General features: G+C 57.9%; 1 protein-coding gene across 3 annotated transcripts; it reads left to right on the plus strand.

The window, feature by feature from the left end:
- Positions 1–35: 35 nt before the first annotated feature.
- On the plus strand, positions 36–23654 carry TMEM63B (transmembrane protein 63B). Of its 3 annotated transcripts, XM_034991887.1 has the most exons (25): positions 67–134; positions 5453–5525; positions 6043–6225; positions 6493–6572; positions 6810–6851; positions 7816–7906; positions 9357–9394; positions 10234–10376; positions 10488–10539; positions 11272–11380; positions 11989–12059; positions 15116–15196; positions 15665–15788; positions 16399–16532; positions 16648–16785; positions 16903–17056; positions 17980–18086; positions 18323–18409; positions 18607–18672; positions 19927–20089; positions 20652–20757; positions 21774–21941; positions 22205–22320; positions 22501–22581; positions 22851–23607. In XM_034991887.1, the coding sequence occupies exons 3-25, from the start codon at positions 6067–6069 to the stop codon at positions 23040–23042; spliced, it is 2502 nt and encodes an 833-aa protein (XP_034847778.1). In that variant the 5' UTR covers positions 67–134; positions 5453–5525; positions 6043–6066; the 3' UTR covers positions 23043–23607. The 3 variants fall into 3 exon arrangements, with proteins under 3 accessions (XP_034847777.1, XP_034847779.1, XP_034847778.1); XM_034991886.1 differs by lacking the exon at positions 5453–5525 and having other exon boundaries at positions 36–134; positions 22851–23654; XM_034991888.1 differs by lacking the exons at positions 5453–5525; positions 6810–6851 and having other exon boundaries at positions 36–134.
- The last annotated feature ends 908 nt before the right edge of the window (positions 23655–24562 follow it).

The raw sequence follows: 24562 nt of genomic DNA on the forward strand, positions 1-24562 counted from the left end.
CCCCCTCCCCCAGACTGCCGCGGCCGCCGCAGGAGCCCGGAGCTCGAGCCGCCCAGCGACTCCCCCTCCCCCTCCCCCAGCCCCGCCCCGCCCCAACCCGGGGCTCCGAGCCGGAGCCGAGTCTGCGCCTGGGGGTGAGTACGCGACCCTTCCCCAGCCCCTTCTCTTTTCTTTGAGGATCCTACCACCACCCAAAGGAAAACCCGGACTCAGCTGCGTGTCCCCTCCCTTCAACCTCCTGCGGGACCCAGAGGTGCCCGGGCCCGCGGGACCTAGTGGTGTCGCGCGCTGCTCCCAACCCCGCACCATCTTGAGCCAAATGCGAGTCCTCCGAACCCTGCCGAGGGTCCAGATGTGCCCCGCCGTCTGTCCCCACCCCTGGGGAGATCCAGAGGGGTGGGACCCCCGCCCCCGGCCCCCTAGCGCCACTCTTCTCCCACCTGCCCGGTCCAGGTGCGCGTCCCCCGCGCGTCCCTCCAGGGTTCCAGCTGCGCCCCCATCAGCCCGCCGCCGCTGTGGGGAACCTGCCGCCCCCGCCCCCGAGTTTTGGATTCCAGGGTCGCCAAGTCCAGTGCCCTCGGTCTCTTTTATCTTGTCTCCTGTTCCCGGGGCTGAGTACCCCAGAAGCCGACCCGGGGCAGGGGTTCGGGCTCGGACAAGGGCAGGGTTCGCGGGTGCTGGCATGAAGCCGGCCGCTGCCCCCGGCCCGTCTGGGGACTGGTCGCGGGCTGGGGAGGCGACTGGCCCCAGGAGCGTGTCCTCTCCTTGCGCCCCACACAGTGCAGTTCATTCATGAGCCGCCCGGGCCTGCGTTGGAGGGTGCGGTGGGGAGAGGATTCAGACACGGAACCAGGAGTGGGGCAAAGGCCCTGTTGGGGGGAGGGGGCGCGCTTTGTCCCTCCTGGCCTCCTTGACTGTCTAGGGAGGACAGTCCCAAAGATTTGGCGCCTTGTTCCTCAGAAGAGAAGGTCGCTTGGGAAGTGGAGAGAGGTCAGAAGGGCCCGCTGCCCTTGGGGCTCTGTGCTGCCACCTGCCTGGGTCCTCTGGGGGGAGGTCTGGCGGCTCAGCACTCCACTTCCCTGGGGGGTAGGAGAGTCCCAGCTTCTCTACCCAGTACCACTCTAGCCCTGGGTCGGCCCAGGAAGAATGAGGCTGTGCCCAACCCCTCTTAAGGATGGACCCTCGGTCTTGCCCCCCAGGAGCTTGTGAGGAGAGGAGTGGAGTGTCTACCAGGCTTCCAGCCCTGGTATGCTGGCAGCATGACTGTCCTCCAGGGCACCAGAGGGTCCAGGCCCTGGCTTGCTCCAGGTGGCACATGCTAGGGCCTGCTGTTGGCTCACCCAACTCAGTCTTGGCCTATGGGTGAGTGGGTGGGGATGTGGCAAGGCAGAAGGCAGGTGGTGGGTAGCTAAAGGTAGCTGGGGTGGCTAACCCCCTTTTGGACATCCTACAAGTTCTCTCCAATTATAACAGCATCTTAGAGACCTCAGTTCAAATTCCAGCTCTGCCATTTTTTAGCTGTGTGACCTTGACAAGTTACTTAACCTGTCTGAACCTTAGTTTTAATTGAAAAGTGTGTTTACTACCACCTCCTTACATGATTTATCATGGGGATCAAATAGATAACACAGATAAAGAGCCTGGCACACTGCCTGGTTGTTGATCAATAATAGGTCCTCTTCTCTGAACTTCTGACCCATCCTGGCATAGCATCACCCTCCCGTCCCCCACCTTTCCGGCCTGCTACAGATGGATTGGGTATGTTTGAAGAGTTTGGGGACACTCCCTGCCACTTAGTGGCAGAGTCCCAAATGCCATATAAGCCCTTGGGTCTAAACAAGAAGCCCATCCTGACTGAGGGGCTCTATCATTAAAGTGTGTTTTCCTTTATTTTTATTTTTACCAGTTTCCTCCACTAAACCAACCCTTTTATGCCAGACTTTATTAATAACAGTAGCTAATTTTTTTAGAATCCATCACGTGCCTTGAACCCTATTAAGAGCTTTACATAAGTCGTCTTGTTTAGTTCTCAAAACAACCACACAACTGAATGATTATTCCCATTTTCAGATGAAGAAACTGAGGCCCAGGGTGGTGAAGTAAATTTGCCCAGGTCAGTAGCCAGATCTGTCTCATCCTAGAGCCTGAGCTTCTAACCCCCAGGCTCTGTCACCTGTCCTCTACACTTCTCCCAGAATCTGAAATCACAAGCCCAGGGTCTGAGTGGAGGGTCTGGCAGCTACAGGCAAGAAGGAGGGCAAACACCAATAGGATGTGGCATTTCTCCAGAGTTGTAGCGGGCAGCCCCCAGCCCCCAACTCCCAGGCCCCCAGTGGAAGCGGTTCCTCTGTGGGCCAGGGCAGCAAAATGCAGTGGTCAAGAGCATATGCTTAAGCCAGGCTACATGGGTCCATATCTGGATTTATGACAGTCTGGCTGTGTGACATTGGGCAAGTTATGTACCCTCTCTGCACCTCAGTGTCTTCTCAGGGTCTGGATGGCGAGTAAATAAGTTAACATGTGTAAAGCACTTAAAACAGTGCCTGGCACAAAATCAGAGTAAAATGAATATTTGATAATGCATTCTTTTCCTAGTGCTTTTATCCTCACTCGTGGATACTTTTTTGCCTGTCCCTGTGAAGTTGGGAGGGGTGGAGCAAGGATACCTTTTTGCTACAGTTTGGAAGACTGAGGCCCGGGTTACATAATAGCAGGGCAGGGCTCCATCACATCATCTCCTCTCTTCAGACCACACCGCCTTCCTGGGAGTCCAGGCCCTAAACGAAGAAATCTTCCCAAGTGACTCTGGAAGAAAAAAACTTTTTAACTGATAACTCCCCCACCCTTGCCACTTCTTAATGGTAAAATAACAACCTTTAGATAGCTGGAAATAAAATCCTCTGCCACCCTCTACCCATTGGTGGCCGAAGCCTCAGTGTCAGACTAGAGAAATTCCAGGATACAGCTGGCTGAGTGGATGAACTGCCCCCCCCCAACACCTCCCCCCAAATATTCTGCCTCAGTCTCTTCCCTCCAACCAGCTGCTCTCACTAAAGGCTTTGAGTAGCTGCCCTAGGTGAAGTTCAGCCCAGCAACCCCACCCCCACGATTTGGAGCTTAGAGGAACCCAGTCAGCCTAAAGAGCCACCAGCCCTGGCTCCACCCTTTACCTGCCCTGTGACCTCTTGTGAGTTGCTTCTGCTCCCTGGGTCCCTGCTTCCTCCCCTGTAAAGTGGGGATAGTGATCTGGTCCAGCAAGTGTGCCCTGCCTTCCTTGGCCTTGGGGGGGGTACTGGGGGGGGGATATGTAAGACCAATGCATTTGTGGAGGGGAGAGTGCTTTGTGACTCGAAAAAGGGAGGCAGCAGATGGACGTGGTAATTTCAGTTACTAAGCATCTACCTGGACCTTCACCCACCCTACAGGGTCCCCTTAATGTAAAAGCTCCCGGAATGTTCCACCTTCCTTCAGTGTGGAGAGGACTGGTGGGGGGGGCCTCCAGGGGTTTGTACCCGTTACATTCGTTTTGGTTTTTTTTTTTAAGATTTTATTTATTTGAGAGAGAGAGAGCGTGCGTGTGAGAGAGAGAACAAGGCGGGGGGGGGAGCAGAGGGAGAAGCAGGCTCCCTGCTGAGCAGGGAGCCCGACATGGGGACATAGGACTCGATCTCAGGACCCTGGGATCATGACCTGAGCCGAAGGCAGACGCCCAACCGACTGAACCACCCAGGCTCCCTGTACCCGTTATATTCTGGCCTGGTAGAGCCTTGGAGTTAGGGAGAGAGACAGGCTGTCTTGATTGTTGGAGTTCACTGGAGTAGGGAGTTAAGGGGGGAGGTGCTACTGCAGAGGGCCCCCAACTACCACACACCCAAGCTACCTCTGCCTACCTTTAACCTCCCCTTTAACCCTGGTGCCCCAGGGTTCTATGCACCTTATGTTTACATACCCAGGCTCCCAGGCACACCCACACCCCAACTTAGAGACCAGTCACCTACCTCCCCCTACACACACACACACACACATCAACACATGTCTGCACACCTGAACATACATATTCCCACAGTGCTCTGGTGTTTTCTAGCCAGAGAACATTTAATGAGCATGTACAAAACTTCCGTGTTCTGCAGAGTCCTGTTCTAGGCACATCAGAAGAGCATGATGCCCTGAACAGTGTTCTAGCTTTAGAAAGAGGTTGACCTAGGTTTGAACCCCATCGTTTTATTAGCAGTGTGACTTAGGAAAAGTTACTTAACCTCTCTGAGCCCCTGTGCCCTTATCTTAAAATGGCAATAATATCCAACTCAGGATTGTCGAGGGTTAAATGAAATCATGTATGTATTATTCTTGAAACAGTGAGCACTTGGTAAGTGGTGCCTGTTGCAATCACTGAATTAATGGGGTTTTCGGGGTTTTTTGGTTTGGGGTTTTCTTTTAAGGCAACTTGAGCTGGAACAGAAGAGGGGGGCATAACACACCAGGCAGGTACTACCTTAGCCTTCCTAACACAGGCTTTTCAGAAACTCCCTGGGACCAAGTGAAACATACAAACAACCACAGCTCCCCCCTCCATCTGAGAGCTGGTGCCTCTTGTCCTGTAATTTAAGTGTTAGGAAGAGGCTGGGGAAAACCAGGGATCAGTGGGCAGGAGAAACCCTCTGAGTCCACCCAGGAGGCTGGAGGATGCTTGCTCCCAGAGTTATTGTCACGGGTTCTAGGTTTGTTGTTCTCTCTCTTTGTCTGGTTTCCTCTCTTCTCTGGGGAGCCCCCCCCCCCAAGGCAGAGTTTCAGTGTTGTCAGCAGAAGGGGCCCCCAGGGGCCCCCCAGTAGGACGCAGGTGGGGCAGCAGTGCCACGGCCACACTTCTCCTCTACTCTAGGAGCCTCCCCAGGGCCCTGCTAGGCTTCGTCCCCAGGCACTCCCAGAACCCAGGTATCCGGGCTGGCTGCCCCTTCCCTCCTCCTCCCCCGCCCCATCCTCCAGGTCCACAGAAGGCTGGACAACCCCGCAGTGGTGGGGATCGGGGCTCGAGGGTAGTACCCTGGCTGCAGGGGGCTTGGGCAGGCTGAGAGGCCCCCGCCCACCCTCTCTCTTCCTTTGCCAATAGAAAAGCTGGAGGGCCTGGCATTCCCAGCCTGCCCTACTCCGGAGGCAGGAGCAGGGCACTCTGGGAGTTGTAGTCCTCACACCACTCAGGTGACCCCTGTGCTGAGATAATTGGAGAGGTGAGGAAGCTGGAGGGAAGGAGGGTGTAGCTGCTTCCAAGGCAGGGGAAAAGGAATGAGAGCAAGCAGTAGTGACTGGGACCAGGCCGATAACACAAACCCGGAAGTCCTACTTTTTAACTGACTTCCCACTCTGACCCCATCCTCAGGTCCCTGCTCTGAGCACAGAGGACCAGCTCTAAAGCTGAACATCTTTTTCTTTTTCTTTTTCCTTTTTTTTTTTTTAGCCAATTGTATTGGGAAGGTGATTAACAGAGTTGAAAGCTCTAAGCCAATGAAACCACGCCATTTTTCTAAGAGGTAGGAAGAGAAGATCAGGATGAGCTAGCTGGCTCCTGACCCATCCTCCCCTGGCCTCCAGACCCCACCTCTCAGCCTTGAATCCTCAGGCCTACGACCTCCCCATCTTTCCTCATACTCAATTTCCAGAGACAGAGAGAGAAAGAGAGAGAGAGAAAGCAAGCATGTGAGTGTGTGTGTGTGTGTGTGTGTGTGTAGAGTGTTTGTGTGTGTATATGGAGGTGGTGGGAGGCAGACGTTAGAGACTCACAACTTCCAGCTTAGAAAAACCAGTCTCCCCAGTCCAGATCTGGGCCAAGTTCCCCAGGCCCAGGGTGGGGTCGCAGCCTTACAGCCAATGAAGGTAAACCCATGTGACTCAACCCTCCCCTCCCCAGGCCCTTATCTCAGAAAGCCAGTGCTTCCACCCACCCAGGCTGCCGGATGATCTGCCCTCACTCCCTCTCCCCGTGCTCAGGCTGGGAGCCATGCAGGGCATCAGGAACAAGCCCCGCTGACCACTGTGCTCTCTGCCCAGGAGGACCATGCGGCAGTAGCAGCCATGCTGCCCTTCCTTCTGGCCACTCTGGGCACCACGGCCCTCAACAACAGCAACCCCAAGGACTACTGCTACAGCGCGCGAATCCGCAGCACCGTCCTGCAGGGCCTGCCCTTTGGGGGCGTCCCCACCGTACTGGCTCTTGACTTTATGTGCTTCCTTGTGAGTGCCCACACACCACCACCACCACCCCCACTTGGCATCCACACCCTGTACAGAGCTAGCTGACGCCCGCAGCCCTAACCTCTCCTCCACCTGACTCTGACTCCCCAGGCTTATCTGTGGGAGGGGTCTGCATCACCCAGCCCGAGCCTAGCCTCCCACGGTTCACCTGAGCCAAGGTCATCCCGGCCCCTCCGCCCCTGCCCTCCTGGCTAGTCCAGTGTGTGGACAGTCTGTCCACTTGCCAACCATTCCTTCTGCCCTCAGGCACTGCTGTTCTTGTTCTCCATCCTCCGGAAGGTGGCTTGGGACTACGGGCGGCTGGCTTTGGTGACAGATGCAGACAGGTAAGGCTTTGGGACTCTCCCTTACCTGTATACACACACACTCACTCACTCACTCACTCCTTGGGGGTAAGAAAGAGCCAGCCCTCTCTCATCCGCCTTTGTTGGGAGGATGAAGAGGGACCAGTCCCAGAGCAGACGTGGGGGACATGAGGGCATGGGCTTCCGTCCTTTGCCAGTCCCCGGGACCCCCCCCCGCCGCCCCTCCCCCGTTAACCCTGTCTGTTCTCTGTTCCCCAGGCGACGGCGGTGGCAGGAGAGGGAGCGAGTGGAACAGGAATAGTATGTGGGGCACCTGCCCCCTCATCCCCACCAAACCAGCTCTCTCTTTTCTTCTCTCATGCTTCTCTTCTCTTCCTGCCAAGTTACTGGTTTCTCTTTGCAGTTTTCTCCTCTGCAGGCTCATGTTTCGGATTAACGCAGGCGGTGTGCTTTGCAGAGCAGGGGGCTCCCCAACTTGTCTCTGCCTCACCCCTCCATCCCCCACTATGGCTTTCAGCCTGGGAGAAGCCCCTCCCTGTGTGTCCTGCCCTCTTGGTGGCTGGGCTGGAGGGGCCGTCCTCCCGGAAACTTACAGTACGCTCACCTGTTGGTCACAGAGACAAGATTGGGTGTCACCGGTGGCTTGCCATCCCCTAACAACTAGTTCTTCATATTTCAGGGTTCCCTGCTCAGCCCTTCGGGAGGCCTGGGAGGGGGGCCTCCCACGGAGCCCCGAGTCTGGCCTTTGAGGTCACATCATTGGTCTCTGTCTATAGGACTGGCGTTGGAGTTGCGGAAGCTGCTGGGGTCAGGAAAAGGGGAAGGGGGGGCCCACCTGGGGGACATCCCTCAGCCCCCGAAACCCCCAGCCCTCCTGGGGCTCTCCTAGTCCATCCTTTCCTTCAGCTCCCCGTTGCCCTGTGCATAACATTGGCTCTCTTGCCCCCCATCCAGTCCCCTGCTGGTCAGCTCCAGAACTGCAGGGCCTGCTCACGTTCTTACTTCAGCCTCCGGGGGTAATGATGAAGACACCCTCCTCCTTTCCCTCACTGCCCTGCACTGGTGCCCCCCAGGCCTCCTGAAGGAAAGAGGCGAGTTTAAGGGAGGCAGGGGGAAGGCAGTCATCCCTCCCCGCTTCAGCCTCTGCGCTTTCTGTGCCTTGCCTAGCCCCTGGAGCTCTGGAGTGGGAGCCCCCCAATTCAACCCTGCTCCCCAGGAGCTCAGACTCACCAGGCTCTCTGATCTCTCACCTCTCCACTCCCAGTGTGGCCTCAGCTATGCACGGGGACAGTCATGACCGGTATGAGCGTCTCACGTCTGTCTCCAGCTCCGTCGACTTTGACCAAAGAGACAACGTGAGTGCCCTCCCCCAGACCTGTTAGCTCGCTGCTCCTCCTCCAGCACAGGGGGCTCAGCAGCCTTAGCCTCCAGTGGTACAGGGTCAGGGACCTATGGAATGTGACCTTCTCCGCAGCAAGGGAACGCCTGTCTAAGAGCCGCAGGAAAGCCACCCCGACCTGGAACTCTTGGCTCTGTACTGCATGCTAACCCCCAAGCTAGCACCAACCTAACTTCACGAATCCTAGACTTTGTCCCACATAGAACTCTGTGCCTGTCTCCACCAATTAATCCCAAGGACCCCTTTTTCCTTAGGCAGGGTTTTAGAAGTAACAACAGGCCTTTCTGGCCCATCGAGCAAAACATAGAATTCGTTGTGTTGCTCAGAGATTGCAGGCTGGTGGCCCCTGGCTGGGTGGGGCCAGTTGCGGATTGGAGCTGAGTGGCAGAGGCCCCTATAGACAAGGCATGTACGTGGTGATTCACAGCAGTCCCCAGACCCTCATTCACGTCGGGCCCAGCAGTCTGGCGTTACCTGCCTGGCCCCTGTCGTTCTGCCAGCGTGAGGGTCCTGGACAGAACTCTAATCTTTAGGCCCTGGGATGGCCCTGGTCTGTCCAGCTTGGGCTGGGGGCCCTGGGGACAGCAGCTCTTGTAGCAGCCATAGTAGAAGAAGCCAGTCAGCCTCCTGAGTTGGACTCACTCTGGTAAGTGGCAAAGCAAAGGTATCACCCCTGCCCGCCCAGAGGTGTCCAGATGGTCCCTAGACTCAGGTGATGTTGGCAACAGGTAGCAGTCCTGCATCTTAGCTGGAAGGCACCTCTCTCCCCGATCCTGGGTTAAGCCTGGCCCTTCTGCTAGAAGGAAGGTGGGGGGGGGTTCTCTCTGCCTAGCCCTCCTCCGTATGTCCCCAGCCTGCTGTCAGCGGGGTGAGTCTCTGTCTGAAGGCAGGCCTGGGAGCTTGAGGGTAGGAGACTGCAGCTCACAGGGACCCAGGGTCTGGTCCTTCTGGGGTGTGCTGGAAGAAAGGCGGCAGAACTCGGGCAGTTTGGCCCGCCCCTCTGCCGTTGGCAGCCATGTTGCAGACTCTTGTTAGCTACAGGTCTGGAGGTTCCCAGTGCCCTTGCTAGAACCCTGAATCCCACCCATCCCTACCCTGACCCACACAGCTTCAGGCCTTCCCCTGGTTGCGCTGCCCCATTGGCTCTTTGCAGGCATCCACAGCTCTGGGCATGAGCATCCACAGATAGCGCAGTTTGGCCTTGGTCCTTTTCTCCCTTGAGGGCTGGCGCCTCCCCTCTCCCCCTCTGGGCTGTGCTGCTTGCTTTGGGGGGTTGTGGCACTTTTGCCAAGGTGGGCCACAGCCCAGGGGTGATCACGAGAATGGGGCGGGTAGGATTCAAGGGGGAAGGGAGGTGCGCGTTGGTGGGGTGGGGACTCCCAACTGATGGCCCTCTGTCCCCGCAGGGTTTCTGTTCCTGGCTGACAGCTATCTTCAGGATAAAGTAAGTGAACAGTCTTCAGACTCTAAGGAAAGAGAGAAGCAGAGAAGCTTCAGAACCTGTCACTTCCCTACAAAATCCAGAGGCCAGCAGCTCTGAGGGCCTTGGCGCTCCCGGCCGTGCCAGCAGCCTCCTCCCTACTCCAGGAGGCCAGGCCCTGGGGTCCCGGCCCCTGTTGTCCCCTGAGCTGGGCCTCACCTTACCCCACAGTCTCCCGTGTACCCGCCTGCCTGGTGGGCCCGCTCTGCCCGCAGCTCTCCGAGCCCCTGTGGCAGGGGCTGGAGCCCCCCACCTCAGAGCCTCGTGCAGCCAGTGGGGCGGGGGGGGCGGCAGGCAGGCAGTGAGTGCTGAGAGAGGCAGGAGGCCCGGACAGGTCAGCACCGCCACTGCCCACGCCCCAGCCCCCCCGGGGACCCTCCCCTGGTGCACCACGTCTGCGCTTCTCCCGCACCCATAAGGCTACATCCCCAGCCCCGGTCCTCCCTCCCGCTTCTACCTCTTCCGTCAACTTGCCTCTCTCCCTCCTCACCCTCCCTTTCCATATCCCTTCTGCTCCACCTTTCTCACCCTTTCTTCCCCTCTCTGCAGCCTTCCCCTTGGCCCCTCTGTCCCCCTCCTCTCTCTCTCCTCTTTTCCTTTGCCTCCCCTTCCCTCTCCCGTGCTCACCCCTCCCCTCCCAGAAAATAGGGGGCCCAGAGACCCCACCCCACCCCCATAGTGCTGCCAGACCGGCCGGGGCTAGGGTGGACATGGGGTGGGGGCGGGCGGGCCAGGCAGGCAAGCCGTGCCCCGCCCCCCCACCCCAGTCCTCACTTGCGTGCCCGGCCGCCCCACGCCTGCAGGGATGATGAGATCCGGGACAAATGTGGGGGCGACGCTGTGCACTACCTGTCCTTCCAGCGGCACATCATCGGGCTGCTGGTTGTCGTGGGCGTCCTGTCTGTGGGCATCGTGCTGCCTGTCAACTTCTCAGGGGACCTGCTGGGTCAGTGCGGACGAGGATGGGGGGGCGGCCGGGAGGGGAGGAGCGGGGGCGGGAGGACGTAGGTCCTGACCCCAGCACCGTCCTCTCCCTCCCCCTGCCCCCCCCACCCAGAGAACAATGCCTACAGCTTCGGGAGAACCACGATTGCCAACCTGAAATCAGGGTAAGGTGGGGAAGCCGGTCAGGGAGGTCAGGGTCTGTACTGGAGTCTATCCGTTTAGCAGGGAGGGGTGCAAGGGGAGCACTGGGGGAGGGGTGGCTGAGACCGCACCAGAGGCTGCGGGGCCCTGAAGACTTGGGCTGGAGACAGAGGAGGTGGATGTCTGCTGGGGATCCCCAGGGATGACCAGATCCAGAAGCAGCTGTGTGACTGCAGGCCAGGGAAAAATGGCAGCAGGCAACTGGGGGCGGGGGGGCAGTGTAGCCAGTGGGCAGGGCAGGAAGAGATGACCTCTTTTTTTTTTTTTTTTTTTTTTTTAAGATTTTATTTATTTGACAGAGGGGGGGAGAGAGAGAGTACAAGCAGCGGGAGCGGCAGGCAGAGGGAGAGGGAGAGGGAGAAGCAGGCAGGCTCCCTGCTCAGCAAGGAGACCGATGTGGGGCTCAATCCCAGGACCCTGGAACCATGACCTGAGCCGAAGGCAGACACTTAACAGTCTGAGCCACCCAGGCGCCCCAAGAGATGACCTCTTGGGGACATTTCAGCTGCAGTGGAATAATCTTGGGGCCTGGACAACGTGGAGTGTGGGGCCTGCCCTGCAAAGGGGTCAGTGCCAGAAGACCCGTGGCAGGAGGGAGGCCCTGTACCAGGGGCTGAATTCACAGCGGGAGGTTGGGGGTTATCTGAGTGCATTCCTGTCCCCAGTGGCTCCACATACCCCTCTGCCCCACCTAGGAACAACCTGCTATGGTTGCACACCTCCTTCGCCTTCCTATACCTGCTGCTCACCGTCTACAGCATGCGTAGACACACCTCCAAGATGCGCTACAAGGAGGACGACCTGGTGAGCAGAGCAGAGCCCCGGCCTACCCCGTTCCCAGCCTCTTGCCTTCCCTCCGGGCCTCGCTTGCCTGGGCGCTAAGGGGTGTCCACACCAGGGTGGGGCCACCTGGGTTCCGATCCTGGCCCAGCAGCTCAAGAGCCCCTATCTTGCACGTTAAGTCACCTCCCCAAGCCTCAGCTTCCTCATCTGTAAAATGGGACAACAGAACCTTCCTGAGGTCGGTGGGAAAGTGAAGTGACTCGACCCGTGGAAAGCACCCGTGCTGTGCCTGACCCTCAGGAAACAGCCGTGGTGATGCTTGGTAGTGAGTGACATGCGCTGTCTGCATTCATCACCAGGCCAGCCACTGTGCCGGGCTCTTACGGCCTGAGGGTCAGGGAGTCGTCCCCCCTTCCCCTTGATGGCCCCCTTGGGAGCAAGGGGCCAGGTGGCTCTTTGATTAAGCTCGCTGCCTGATTTCAGTTAGATACCCTCCCCCTGCTTTCCCTGGGACCTGGCTTATCCCTAAGGCCTCCTCCCACCCGTTCAGCTCCCTGTTCCCCACACCCTTCCGGCATATTCTCGAGCCTCCTCCTCCGGAAGGCAGACCCACCCCCCTCTCACCTCAGGTGAAGCGGACTCTCTTCATCAATGGAATCTCCAAATATGCAGAGTCAGAAAAGATCAAGAAGCATTTTGAGTGAGTGGCCACGCCTCCCCCAACCCCAGGTCCTGTGGGCCCTTCTTTGCCATTCAGCCCTCAGACTTCTCACACCTCCCGCTGAGGTCTGGGGCTGACGTGGGGGTGCAGGTGAGACCACGGAGGTGAGACCACGGAAGAATGACGTGAGTCCAGGGCATTCCAGCACTTGGGCTGGGTGAGAGGCCCCCACTAGAACAGGGGAAATACAAGAAATACTTGAAAAGTGAGAGAAGTGTGGGCCTATCCCCGCTCCCCCACCCCACCTCCTCCCAGCTTGAACTGGGTCATGCGTTGTCTCCCTGGGGTCCATGGGCCCTTTGAGGTACGTGCTTCAAACTTTCGTGTGACGTCTGGGGTTTGTGTGCAGACCGGCTGTCAGCAGATCCTGAGGGAGCCCAGGCGCGCATGTTCGCCGAGGCTCTTTTCTAGCTCTGGAGTTCTGTCTTGTGGGGTGGGGGATATGCACCTCCAGGAGGGCCAGGTGTGTGTACAGGATTAGGGATCCTGTCACACGTTCATCTGTACACGCAGCAGACTTTCTCGGAGGATATTAGGCCGAAGTCACTGCGGTGGGCCTTGGGCCCACAGAAATGAACGAAAGGTCATCGAGCTCTCAGGGGTTCGCACGGTGGAAGTGAGCCTTAGGCGCCAGTGAGGGTCTGATCAGAGTTTTGGTCTGAGGTCGGTCTGTGGCCAGAATTAGGAGTTAGCCAGTGGCCCTGATAAGGGACCTTGGTGGTCAGGATCAGGACTTCGCGAGGTCTCGATCCACCGTCAGTTGGCCTGGATCAGAAGTCAGTCGTCCTGGGTCAGAACAGGATGGCGAGGCAGTGTCTAGTCAGGGTCAGATTGCAGACCCCTTTGTTGCAGGCCAGTGAGTGGTTTGCGATCAGCGATAGCGGATGGGTACTCATTCAGTCTACATGCGTGTCTTGTCACCTACACTCCAAGCATACACAAATTAGAAACAGGCCCTGCCCTCCCAGAAGTTACAGAACAGCAGTCAAAATTAGATCATCCTCAGTCAGTACAAGAGCGACTTAGGGATCCTATCTGGAGTCCAAGCTGTGATCGGCATTAGGGGGCAGTCTGGGTCAGGATTAAGGACTGTGTGTGCTCAGAATTAGGTGACATCTTAATATTACCGTCCTGTTGGAATCAGCTGTCAGCTTGGACTGGTAAGCCTTTAATAACAAATACTTACTGAGTACCTGCCATGTGCCTGTGCTGGAGAAGGAGCTGGGGTTTCAGCAGTAAACAAACAAACAAAGAAAAGTAAGAAGCCTCTGCCCTCACCTGCTCCCATTCTGGTGGGCGAGGCAGATAATAAATAAATGAACTAGTAATAGACACCTTGTCAAGCAGGGGTAGGTGCCGAGAAGAAAACCAAAGCAGGGAGAGGAATGGCGTGAAGGAGTCAGGAAGGGGTGCTGTTTCCAGTAAGGTGGGCCGGGGGACTCTGACAGGGCCCTGCCTGCAGTGAGGACGTGAACCCCGTGAACCAGGCATCCACTCAGCACACGTCTGTTGTACACCTACTGTGTGCTTCATACCAGACCTGACGTGTCCGTGGGGACCTCGTGGTTCAGGTTGTCTGTTTCAGGGGTCAGCCTGTGGTTTTGTTTAGGAAGCAGACTGTGATTAAAATTAGTGGTCAGCCTTTAAGCAGGAGTGGGTGAGACTGTGGTCCTGATTGGGGTTTGGGGGATCAAGGAGGTGAGCATGAGGGAATGACCATCTCATGGATCCATTCGTTCAGCATGTGTTTATGTCTAAGCTGTTGGCCCAGGCCTGATGTATGGTGAGGAGTAGGGTTTGTGATCCAGGTCCGTGGTCTGTCTGGATTAGGGGACTACCCCAGCAGAATTAGGGAATTTCCTGTGTGTAAAATCAGAGAGCCTGTGTGGTGGAGATTAGGGGGTTAGAGATGAGTCAGGTGAGAATGAGGACTTAGCCTGCCACAGGGCTGAAGTCCCTTCCAAGAAAGAGCCCTAAAATAGTTGGAGCAACACGGTGTCTGGGGAAAGGTCTGCAGAACATTTCAAGGACCCCATCCCAGATTTAATTTTCCAAATTCTCGTGGATTGCACCATCCATCTTGATACTTTAGACCCAGATCTTGTGCACCTTTAACCCTTGGTGGTTCTTCATTAAAAAGTTTTTTGTTTTGTTTTGTTTTTTAAAGATTTTATTTATTTGACAGAGAGACACAGTGAGAGAGGGAACATAAGCAGGGGGAGTGGGAGAGGGAGAAGCAGGCTTCCTGCTGAGCAGGGAGCCCTGAGCTGAAGGCAGACACTTAACGACTGAGCCACCCGGGCTCCCCTAAAAAGTTTTTTTAAAAGACGGGGCTCAGTCTAGATTAGGGAGCAGGGAGCAGTGTGTGATGAGAAGTAAGAAAGAACTGCTTCTTCCTCCATGAGCAAACACCCCTTGAGTGCCCCAGAGTCACAGTCTCTCTCTGCTCAGTTTCAAAGCAAGGTTAGGGTCAACCCAGGTCAGGGTTAGAAAGTCAGTCTTGGATCTGGGTTATGGGTGAGTTTGGATCCCAGTAATGGGTCAGTTTCAGGTCAGGGTTCAGGATCCATCTCTGGTCAGTCTCGGGGCGGGGATCGTTCTGTAGACTGGGCTATGGGTTGGCTGGGGTCAGTTCATGGTCAAGGCTAAGTGTTGAACTGTAACCAGGTATTCTGGAAACAGGATTAAGAGAACAGCCCATGAGTAGAAACAGTTTCTCTCAGCTGCCAGTTCGAGCTCTGGACATGAATCAGGCCACAGCCATGGCCTCCCTGGCGCCAGCCACGCAGGTGTCCTCTCACATCCTGGCTCATCGCGGTGTGCACAAGGCCCCCGAGCCTTCATGCTTCCTGCTGCTCACATGAACACGGGGAGGGATTTCAAAGATTTACTCTTATGGAACTCCCATTTTTGTAGACCAGACAGAAGGAGCTTGAATTCGGGGTGTGTTGTCTTAAAGGTGATGGGGTCATGGCTGCAGGGTGGGGGCAGGTGGGCAGGGTCCCCGCAGAAGATCATGGTGGACTGTGTTTCAGGGAGGCCTATCCCAACTGCACGGTTCTTGAAGCTCGCCCGTGTTACAATGTGGCTCGCCTTATGTTCCTCGATGCTGAGAGGTAATGGGGGGGATGACACGGGAGGGGCCCCTGCCTCTTGCGGAAGGCATCTTGGCTGCCTCATGGGAACCTGGCTCCCCTTCCAGATGTTTCCCAGGGCTTTTGATTTTAATTCAACCCCTGGAGTGCCTGTCAGTTCAGCTCTGGAAAGAGCAAGGCTTAGAGGTTAGAGTTCGTTGCGAGAGGAAAGGGGTCCACCATCCCCACCCCATCTGAGGACATACCCTTCTTCAGCTGCAGTATAAGAAACTTAGGCCAAACCATAGGAAGAATTTCTGGCCCTCAGGGGGTGGGTGGGAAGACCCTTGAATATCTGAACCATGCTTTCTAAGCAGATCCAAGAGTAAGCTCACGCCTGTCCTTAGGGAGTGGACTTAGATGACCCCTGAGCTGAGCTCCCTACCCACCCTCCCAGCCATTCCTGGCCCCAGCGGGGCCGGCGGGTGACCGGGCACCTGGGTCTCACAGGAAGAAGGCCGAGCGGGGGAAGCTCTATTTCACAAACCTCCAGAGCAAGGAGAATGTCCCCACCATGATCAACCCCAAGCCCTGTGGTCACCTCTGCTGCTGCGTGGTGCGAGGCTGTGAGCAGGTACGAGGTGACGCCAGGCCCCCAGAGCTCCTGCTGGGTATGGGGAAGAGGTGGACAGATCCCGGGAAGACCCGTCACATTCCAGGCCCGGGTCCCGTGACCCTGGGAACACGCACACAAATGGGTCTTGTACATAACTAACCAAAGGTAAACAGACTCCCAGAGCAGGCAAGGCCATGCCAGAATGGGGGGGGGGGGGGCAGCCAGGACTGGGAGCAGGGTGCAGCCCCGCCCTCAGGTCCCCAGCTGGTCCTACAGTCCTCGAAGCCCCAGTTCCCCTCTTGGGTTCGTCCCCATCCCTGCAGTAACCAAGTTTGCAAAGCCCAAATCAGTAGGGGTCAGCCAAGAGAACAGCATTGTGCTGTATTTACTGGCTCTGTGGCTTTCAGCGAGTTTCTCGCCTGCTCTGTGCCTCAGTTTCCTCCTCTATAAGATGGAGCTAATGGTACCTACCTCGGGACTGTCATGAGGCTTACACAAGTTAACACGTAGAAAGCCTACAGCAGCGCCCGGCCTGGAGTAAGCCCCAGGTCCGTGCCGCCGGGTGCGCTGGGGAGCAGCCGGGCTCTCTGACCAGAGCCCCGCCCCGCCCCTCACTTGCCCTCTGCAGGTGGAGGCCATCGAGTACTACACGAAGCTGGAGCAGAAGCTGAAGGAGGACTATAAGCGGGAGAAGGAGAAGGTGAACGAGAAGCCTCTTGGCATGGCCTTTGTCACCTTCCACAATGAGACCATCACTGCCATGTGAGCCCCTGCCCTGCCTGCCCATCCCCATCCTTGTCCCCCAGGGACCAGCGGGAGCTCCCAGGTCCCCGCGCTCATGGCCGGCCAGTGTCAGTAACCAGTGCCCCTCCCCCAGCATCCTGAAGGACTTCAATGTGTGTAAGTGCCAGGGCTGCACCTGCCGCGGGGAGCCACGCGCCTCGTCCTGCAGCGAGTCCCTGCACATCTCCAACTGGACCGTGTCTTACGCCCCCGACCCCCAGAACATCTACTGGTGAGCACAGCGCGGCGGCCGGGGCAGGCTTCGCAGGGCCTGGTGGCTCCATTTGGGGACGGGAGGAGAGGGAGGTCCGGGGTGTCCCCAGAACAACCCTCTCCCCTGCCTTCCCAGGGAGCACCTCTCCATCCGAGGCTTCATCTGGTGGCTGCGCTGCCTGGTCATCAATGTTGTCCTCTTCATCCTCCTCTTCTTCCTCACCACCCCGGCCATCATCATCACCACTATGGACAAGTTCAACGTCACCAAGCCTGTGGAGTACCTCAATGTGAGGCCCGGCCCCCACCCCGCCCCCTCCATGCCAAGTTGTGAGACACAGATACCAGGCCCCGAGTACCTCTTCGGTGGGGGGGGCCAGAACGCCCTCTGGCGCGGCTAACTCCGGTTCTGCTTTCCCAGGCCAGCCCTACCAACAACTCCCCCACGACTAAGGGCTGCAGAGCCCTCTGGGAATGTCTCTTGGGCTCCCTGCCACCTTCCCGCTCGCGACACCACCCCTGGGGTTGCATACACCTAGAGAGACACCAGGGAAGAGAGCGAGCCCACGGCCAGTTTTAATTGACCGTGTGACCTCAGACAAGCCCCCTTCTCCTCATCTCCCCATCTCGCCAAGAGAAGAACAGAGGTTCGGACTAGAGCACTGGCTTCCGAACTTGGATTCGGATGCCTTTATCGAAAGGACTCTTACGTGAACCCCAGTGTGGAAAAGCAAGGCTGCTCAGATGGCCATAGAGTGAGGGGTCATTTTCACCAGCTCCTCCCTCGCCCAGCTCCTTGGAGCCTCAAAGTCCCAAGTTAGACAGTTTGAAAATTCCTGAGTGATAAGAGCAAAGTGCACCAGACCCAGTCAGCCTGGGTTCACATTCCCACCTCACCGCTTGACTAGCTGGGTAACCTGCTGACACTCTTTTTGCCTTAGTTTGCTCATCTGTAAAATGGGCTAATAGCATTGTTGGGAGGATCCATACATGTAAAGCCCGTGATCAGTGCCTGGCACTTAGGAGGTACTCCGCAAATGCTAACTATTAGAGTAACTCACCCTGCAGTGGTACTCATGAGCCCGGCCCCCACCCTCACCCTGGCCCTGCACATCTGGGGCTCAGCAGGGGAGGGGGCAGGTAAGCAAAACAAGCTAGACGGGGGCCCGCCAGACGGCCCCCGCCTGAAACGTTCCTCTGTGCCCCGCTGCAGAACCCCATCATCACTCAGTTCTTCCCCACCCTGCTGCTGTGGTGCTTCTCGGCCCTGCTCCCCACCATCGTCTACTACTCGGCTTTCTTCGAAGCTCACTGGACACGGTGAGACGCCTCACACGCCCTGCACTCTGGCCCTCCTAGGTGTATGGCCGTCCCTACTGGGCAGCCCTTTCCCCTTCGGCCTCCCTGCCCCGGGCAGTCCCAGAGCTGCCAGGGAAGGGAGGCTGGCCAGCATCCTCACACTGGGAGGCCCCCGTCCCGGCAGATACCATCCTGGCTGGGGGAGCAGGCCTGGGGGCTGGTTCACCTGACCCCAGCCCCTGTGCCCCCCACCCCAGCTCTGGGGAGAACAGGACCACCATGCACAAGTGCTACACCTTCCTCATCTTCATGGTGCTGCTCCTGCCCTCGCTGGGACTGAGCAGGTGGGTTACAGAAGATGGGACGGGAGCCGGGGTGGGGGGTGGGGGACTAGGATGGATGAGGGGAGCAGTTTAGGCTCCCACTTCCCTTACAGAGGTGCTGGGGGGCGTCCCCAGAGGCTCATGGACTAGACTCCTCCTCCCCTGGTGTTCTGGGCCATTCCAGCCCCCCACCACACCTCTCCACTCCTCCTCTCCAGCCTGGACCTCTTCTTCCGCTGGCTCTTCGACAAGAAATTCTTGGCTGAGGCAGCTATTCGGTTTGAGTGAGTGACCTGGGCCCCCAGGGAAAGAGTCAGAGGGCGGGGGTGGGTATGTCTGAGACACACTGGAGGTGGTGGGGGGGGCAGCTCACAATGGCGTGGCAGGGTCATCCCCAAGATTACACCACAGGGCTCAGGTATAGACATGGGAGATGTCCCTGGGGTGTGTGTTGGGGCTCATTCTCTGGGAACCCATGTAGAGGTCACCGTCAAGGTATATTTGGGGCTTTGGGACCCACACTGGGGCATTTCTGTGACAGCCTGTAGAGCTTGTGTCTGGGACGAATTCTAGGAGTCAAGTTGTACTCAGGAGGTTTGGAGAGATGTCTCTAGTAGGATCTTGGTCATACTTTGGGAGTGATTTGGGGGTACCCCTGAAGATCCCTGGAGCCCACACTTTTAAGTATCTATGGAAATCTCGGGCTCACAACTCTGGACTACTTATGGGGAACTCTGGAGCTCACACTTGGGGTGTTTATGGGGCACAAGTCATGGGAAGACCTCTGCAGTTTCAGGCTCTTATCCAGAGGAGTGACCGTGGAGTTCCTTACAGGGTACCTTTTATAGGAGGCCCTATGAGGCTGTTCGGGGGTGGGGGGATGGAGGGCCATGTGCCGTGGCTATGTATGTGGCACAAGCTCTAGGGGTCTTGCTCTAAGCCATCTGTAAAAATCTTGGGCTCACACTTGGCGTGTCACGGGCATTGGCAAAGGTTCTTGGGTTCCCCACCCCGAAGAATTCCAAAGGTTCTTGGATGCCCCACTTCCTCTTTGAGGAAGGGTCTGTGAAGCTTGCGTTCTGGAGGTGTCTGAGGCTCACACTCTTTGGGTAACTGGCTTAATTTAAGGTGTAAGGGGGTCCTTTCTGGGTAATCCTAGGGCACACACTCTTAGGGGTCTTCGAGGGTCTCACGGGCTTTGTGGGGATCTCAGGCAGTCATTCCCTGAACACTGGTGGCCTTAGGGGTTTGGAGCGCCCTCCATGGGTCTTTATAGGGCACGAGTTCTCGGGGCACCTCTGGGCTCACACTCTCAGGTCGGATCCACTCACACTGACGGTGTTGGAGGTGTCTGTGGACACCCTGGCATCTGCCCCGGGGGTTCACGCTCCGGGGGCACTGGGGCACGGGTGCTTGCGAGCCGAGCTGGGGTGTCCGCATGAAGAAAGGCGCGTCGGGGGTCGAGGTGGTGCTGGCCGTGGGCAGGCAGCCGCGGGGCCGCCCGAGGGGGGCAGCGCTGGAGCACTTGGTGCCCGCAGGTGCGTGTTCCTGCCCGACAACGGCGCTTTCTTCGTGAACTACGTCATTGCCTCAGCCTTTATCGGCAACGCCATGGATCTGCTGCGCATCCCAGGCCTGCTCATGTACATGATCCGGCTCTGCCTGGCGCGCTCTGCCGCCGAGAGGCGCAACGTGAAGCGGGTACGGCCGCCTGGGGCCGCAGCGGTCCGCGCAGCGCCCCCTGGTGGGCCCAGCCTGAAACAGCGGCAGCCGCGCTAGGGTGTGGGGGGGCACAGGGGTGCTGGAACTCGGGGGACCCAGTTCCGTGGCCCTGGGCTATCCCCTTCCTATCTGGAGCCTCAGTTTTCCCATATGCGGCGATCATCAACATAGATAACCCTGCCAGTCCTGACAGTCTAGTGTTCCGATGGGAGTTGGGGGAGGTCCGGGTCCCTAGACCTAGGGTCTCTGTGCCCTAACCCCACACGAGGGCTCTGGGCATCCCACCCCCAGGCCTACCCACCTGCCAGCCCCTGATCTCTCAAAGGTCCTCCCCAACCCATGGCCCATCACTGTACCCACCCTGATTTCCATCTCCGCCACAGCCCCTCTTTCCATCTGCTTTGCCCTGCCCCACCCTGGACATTGGGTTTCTTTTCCCCATGGCTTCGTTCCTGGCCCCCTGCCCCCTCCCACCTGCCCTGCGCCCTTCTAGCCTGTCCCTCCCCTCCCTGAGCCACCCTCCTGCCCATCTCCCCCCCAGCATCAGGCCTACGAGTTCCAGTTTGGCGCAGCCTACGCCTGGATGATGTGCGTCTTCACGGTGGTCATGACCTACAGTATCACCTGCCCCATCATCGTGCCCTTCGGTAGGCACCGCCGCGCCGGGACCTGGGCCCTGCTCGGGGGGACCCAGGACCTCACCCGCTTCACTCTAGTAAGGCAGGCCGCCCCGAGTGGACAGGGCCCCGGCTGGGAGACCGGCCCCTCGGGCCTCCCGCCCGGTCCCTGCCTCAGTCTGGGGCCCGGCCTGCGGGGGAGGAGGGGGAAAGCCATCTCAGCTCAGGCTGGCCCCAGCTGGTGTGCTGGGCCCCTGGGCGAAGTCACCCCAACATGGCCATACTCATCCACACCAAGTGCCTTCGCTCAGCTGATGCACTTGGACACACATCGCATATCCACAGCCGTGTTCGTGCACACGCACGCGCGCACACACACACACACACACACTCACACTCCTACACAGGGTCTGCCGGTACACTTGGAGACAGTCCCGTAAGCTCAGGAAAGACCTTTGGATCCCAGGGTGGGGTTGGGCTCTCGCCACTCACAGAGATACCCCACTGTAGCTGAGCTCTGCGCCTTGGACACGTCCCGCTTCCTTCTGAAATTTAGCAAAGTTTCTCCACAGCTGTCACCCTACTGGTTCCCTCCGCTTTCCCCCTCGTTACATCCTAACCCCTTAACCACCATTCCCGGTTATTGAAGACTCCAAACTCCCAAACTAACCTCCTTGTCCTTTCGAAAGCTCCCATTCTCTCAGCCCCCAGGAAAACAGAACTTCCCACCTGATTTATACTCATCTGTGTAGGGACAGGGTCGAAAAAAACACTAAGGGTTTCAAGAAGAAGCTCACTGACTCAAACGAACGGACTTCTAACAGTAGGATTTTCAGTGAGGGGCCGCGGAGTGAGGTGGGGAAGCTGAGGAAGCTGACACTGTGATCCTGTGATGGGCCCGGGGCTCTGTCCTGTCCTGGGGGGCTCGGGCAGGAGGAGGGAGGCCAGCCCTTCAGCCATCTTGGAAGGACTAGGACAAGCTGTGACAGACACACAGAGGTCCAGTGCCACTGGTTCCGAGGTCAGGCCCGTGTGGCTTCCCCCAGGGCTCATGTACATGCTGCTGAAGCACCTGGTAGACAGGTACAATCTCTACTACGCCTACCTGCCGGCCAAGCTGGACAAGAAGATCCACTCAGGGGCTGTGAACCAGGTGGTGGCTGCACCCATCCTCTGCCTCTTCTGGCTGCTCTTCTTCTCCACCATGCGCACGGGTGAGGGCCACCTCCACCTACACCTCAGGGAGTGGCAGGGTCGGCGGGGGGAGGGCCTCCACCCGGAGTCGAGGCAGAGCAGGCCGTGGGAGGGTCCGTGATGGCCAAGGGCCACAGGCAAGGAGCCTGGGCGAAGCCAGGTCAGGCCACAGCACATAGGAGTGCAGGACTGCATTCAGAAGGTAGCCAGAGTCGGGTGGTGGGCCCCTGGGAGGGGGTGCCCAGAGGAGAGGTAGCAGCCCCATCCTTTGCCCCCCCCCCAGGGTTCCTAGCCCCCACGTCCATGTTCACATTCGTGGTCCTGGTCATCACCATCGTCATCTGTCTCTGCCACGTCTGCTTCGGACACTTCAAATACCTCAGTGCCCACAACTACAAGGTGTGGGGCAAGGGGGGCAGGGGATGGCTGAGGGCAAAGCTCAAGGGGGTGCAGGGGAGCAGGGGGATGGATGGGAGCTGAGGGCAGGGGCAGCAAGGGTGTCAAGAAGGAGTGGGGTCATGATGGTGGCTGAGGGCAAAGACATCTCCCCACTCTCTGACTCATTCTGGACCCCTCAAGATTGAGCACACGGAGACAGATGTCGTGGACCCCAGAAGCAATGGACGGCCCCCCACTGCTGCCGCTGTCCCCAAATCTGCGGTGAGTACCCTGATTCATGGCCAGGGGTGGGGAGGAGCCTCTGATTGAGGCTCTGTCCAAAGCCAGGGATCCCATTAGTCCTCCAGAAAGTGAAGCCCATTCCAGCTCCCAGGGGCAGGGAGAGATCTGGCTTCACTGAGGGGACTGCCCACCTCTCCCTGGGGGGAGGATCGCTGTCCCGCTCCCTGGAGACTCTGAGATTCCCTAGTCAGTCCCTCGGCATGAGGAACAGTTGTCCACCCTCACCCTCTACTCCTTTCCCCCTTCAGAAATACATCGCTCAGGTGCTGCAGGACTCAGAGGTGGACGGGGACGGGGATGGGGGTCCTGGGAGCTCAGGGGACGAGCCCCCGTTGTCCTCGTCCCAAGATGAGGAGCTGCTGATGCCGCCTGATGGCCTCACGGACACAGACTTCCAGTCTTATGAGGACAGCCTCATAGAGAATGAGATTCACCAGTAAGGGGAGGGAGGGGCCCTGGAGGCCACGCCCTGCCCCCACCCCACCCGCACCCCCATGGACACTAAAAAAAAAACGCTAATAATTTATTAGGTCTAAAGCCCCTTCCTCCCCCATCCCCTGCTTTCATTAAGGTATTTAAACCTGGGGGTCTCACCACTCTTCCCCCACCATGGAGGGAGGGAGGGAAACCCCAACCTCAGTGAGGAGAGCCCCGAGCCGGACCCGGGGCAAAGAGGGGTGCGGACAGGGTTCCCCCAGATCAGTGCCCCCCACGCTAGTAGTGTGGTCAGGAAAGGGTTATTGAGAGCCAAGAGGGGTACCTGGTGCCGAGGCTGGAGACCTGGGGGGGGTGGCGCAGGCAGATCAGGGGCTGCCCCCCCATTCTTTCCTCCCCCCAAGGCCCCCTGGGACCTGGCACTCCAGGAAGTGGCGCCTCCAGCCCCTGTGGGTTGCATGAGGGGGAGGGGCTGCAGAGTGGGAGGAAGCGACAGGCCCCCAGCCAGGGAGGTGACCTAGGGGTGGGGGGTGGGCATGGCTGACACTGGAACAATGGGTTTTTGCACTGTTTTGTTTTTTTTTTTTCCTTTAAAATAAAAATGAAAAGAAAAGCTCTGAGGCAGGTGTCTGATTTGCGCTGCTGCCCTGGCTGGGCACATGGGCTGGGGACCGAGGAGCACCCTGCTCTGGATCTGGAGGGCCTTTTAGGTGCCTGGGCAAGAGACTTCTGGTGTGGGAGCTCGGTTTCTCCAGGGAGAGGAGAGAATGGGCCCAGGAGACTTGAGGGGAGTCTCAGGCAGGAGGGGCCTGCTGCGGTCACACTGGCACCCCCCTCAGCTCCGTCTCTACCCCTGCCCTGAGGAAATGGTGGGACCGCTCAGTCTGAGGGACGGCAGGGGGACACACACCCACTTCCTGAATCCCCAAGAGCCACACAAATGGGATGGAGATTCAGGGAGAAAGGCCGAGCAAAACTACAGGTTCTCCACTGGTCCAGGAAGAAGGCTCCCTGGAGGAGGAAGATCCCAGGAGAGATCCTTCTAGAACACTCAGCAGGTGGTTCTGGAGCGGAGAGGCAAGAAAACAGGGCCACAGTAGTCCACCAAATAATATTATTTGTTGTCATTATTGCTACAACTTCTTGAGCAATTGTTACGTGCCTGGAATTGTGTCAAGTGACTGTATTATGTGTGGGGTTTTTTATTTTAAAGATTTTATTTACTGGGCGCCTGGGTGGCTCAGTTGGTTAAGCGACTGCCTTCGGCTCAGGTCATGATCCTGGAGTCCCTGGATCGAGTCCCGCATCGGGCTCCCTGCTCGGCGAGGAGACTGCTTCTCCCTCTAACCCTCTCCCCTCCCATGTGCTCTCTCTCTCTCTCATTCTCGCTCTCTCAAATAAATCTTAAAAAAAAAAAAAAAAGATTTTATTTACTTATTTGAGAGAGTAAAAGGGAGCACAAGAAGGGGGGTAGGGTCAGAGGAAGAAGCAGACTCCCCACTGAGCAGGGAGCCCTATGCAGGAC

This window comes from Mirounga leonina, unplaced genomic scaffold (assembly GCF_011800145.1).
Source record: "Mirounga leonina isolate KUSES-001 unplaced genomic scaffold, KU_Mleo_1.0 Mir_53, whole genome shotgun sequence".
Taxonomy (NCBI): Eukaryota; Metazoa; Chordata; class Mammalia; order Carnivora; family Phocidae; genus Mirounga; species Mirounga leonina.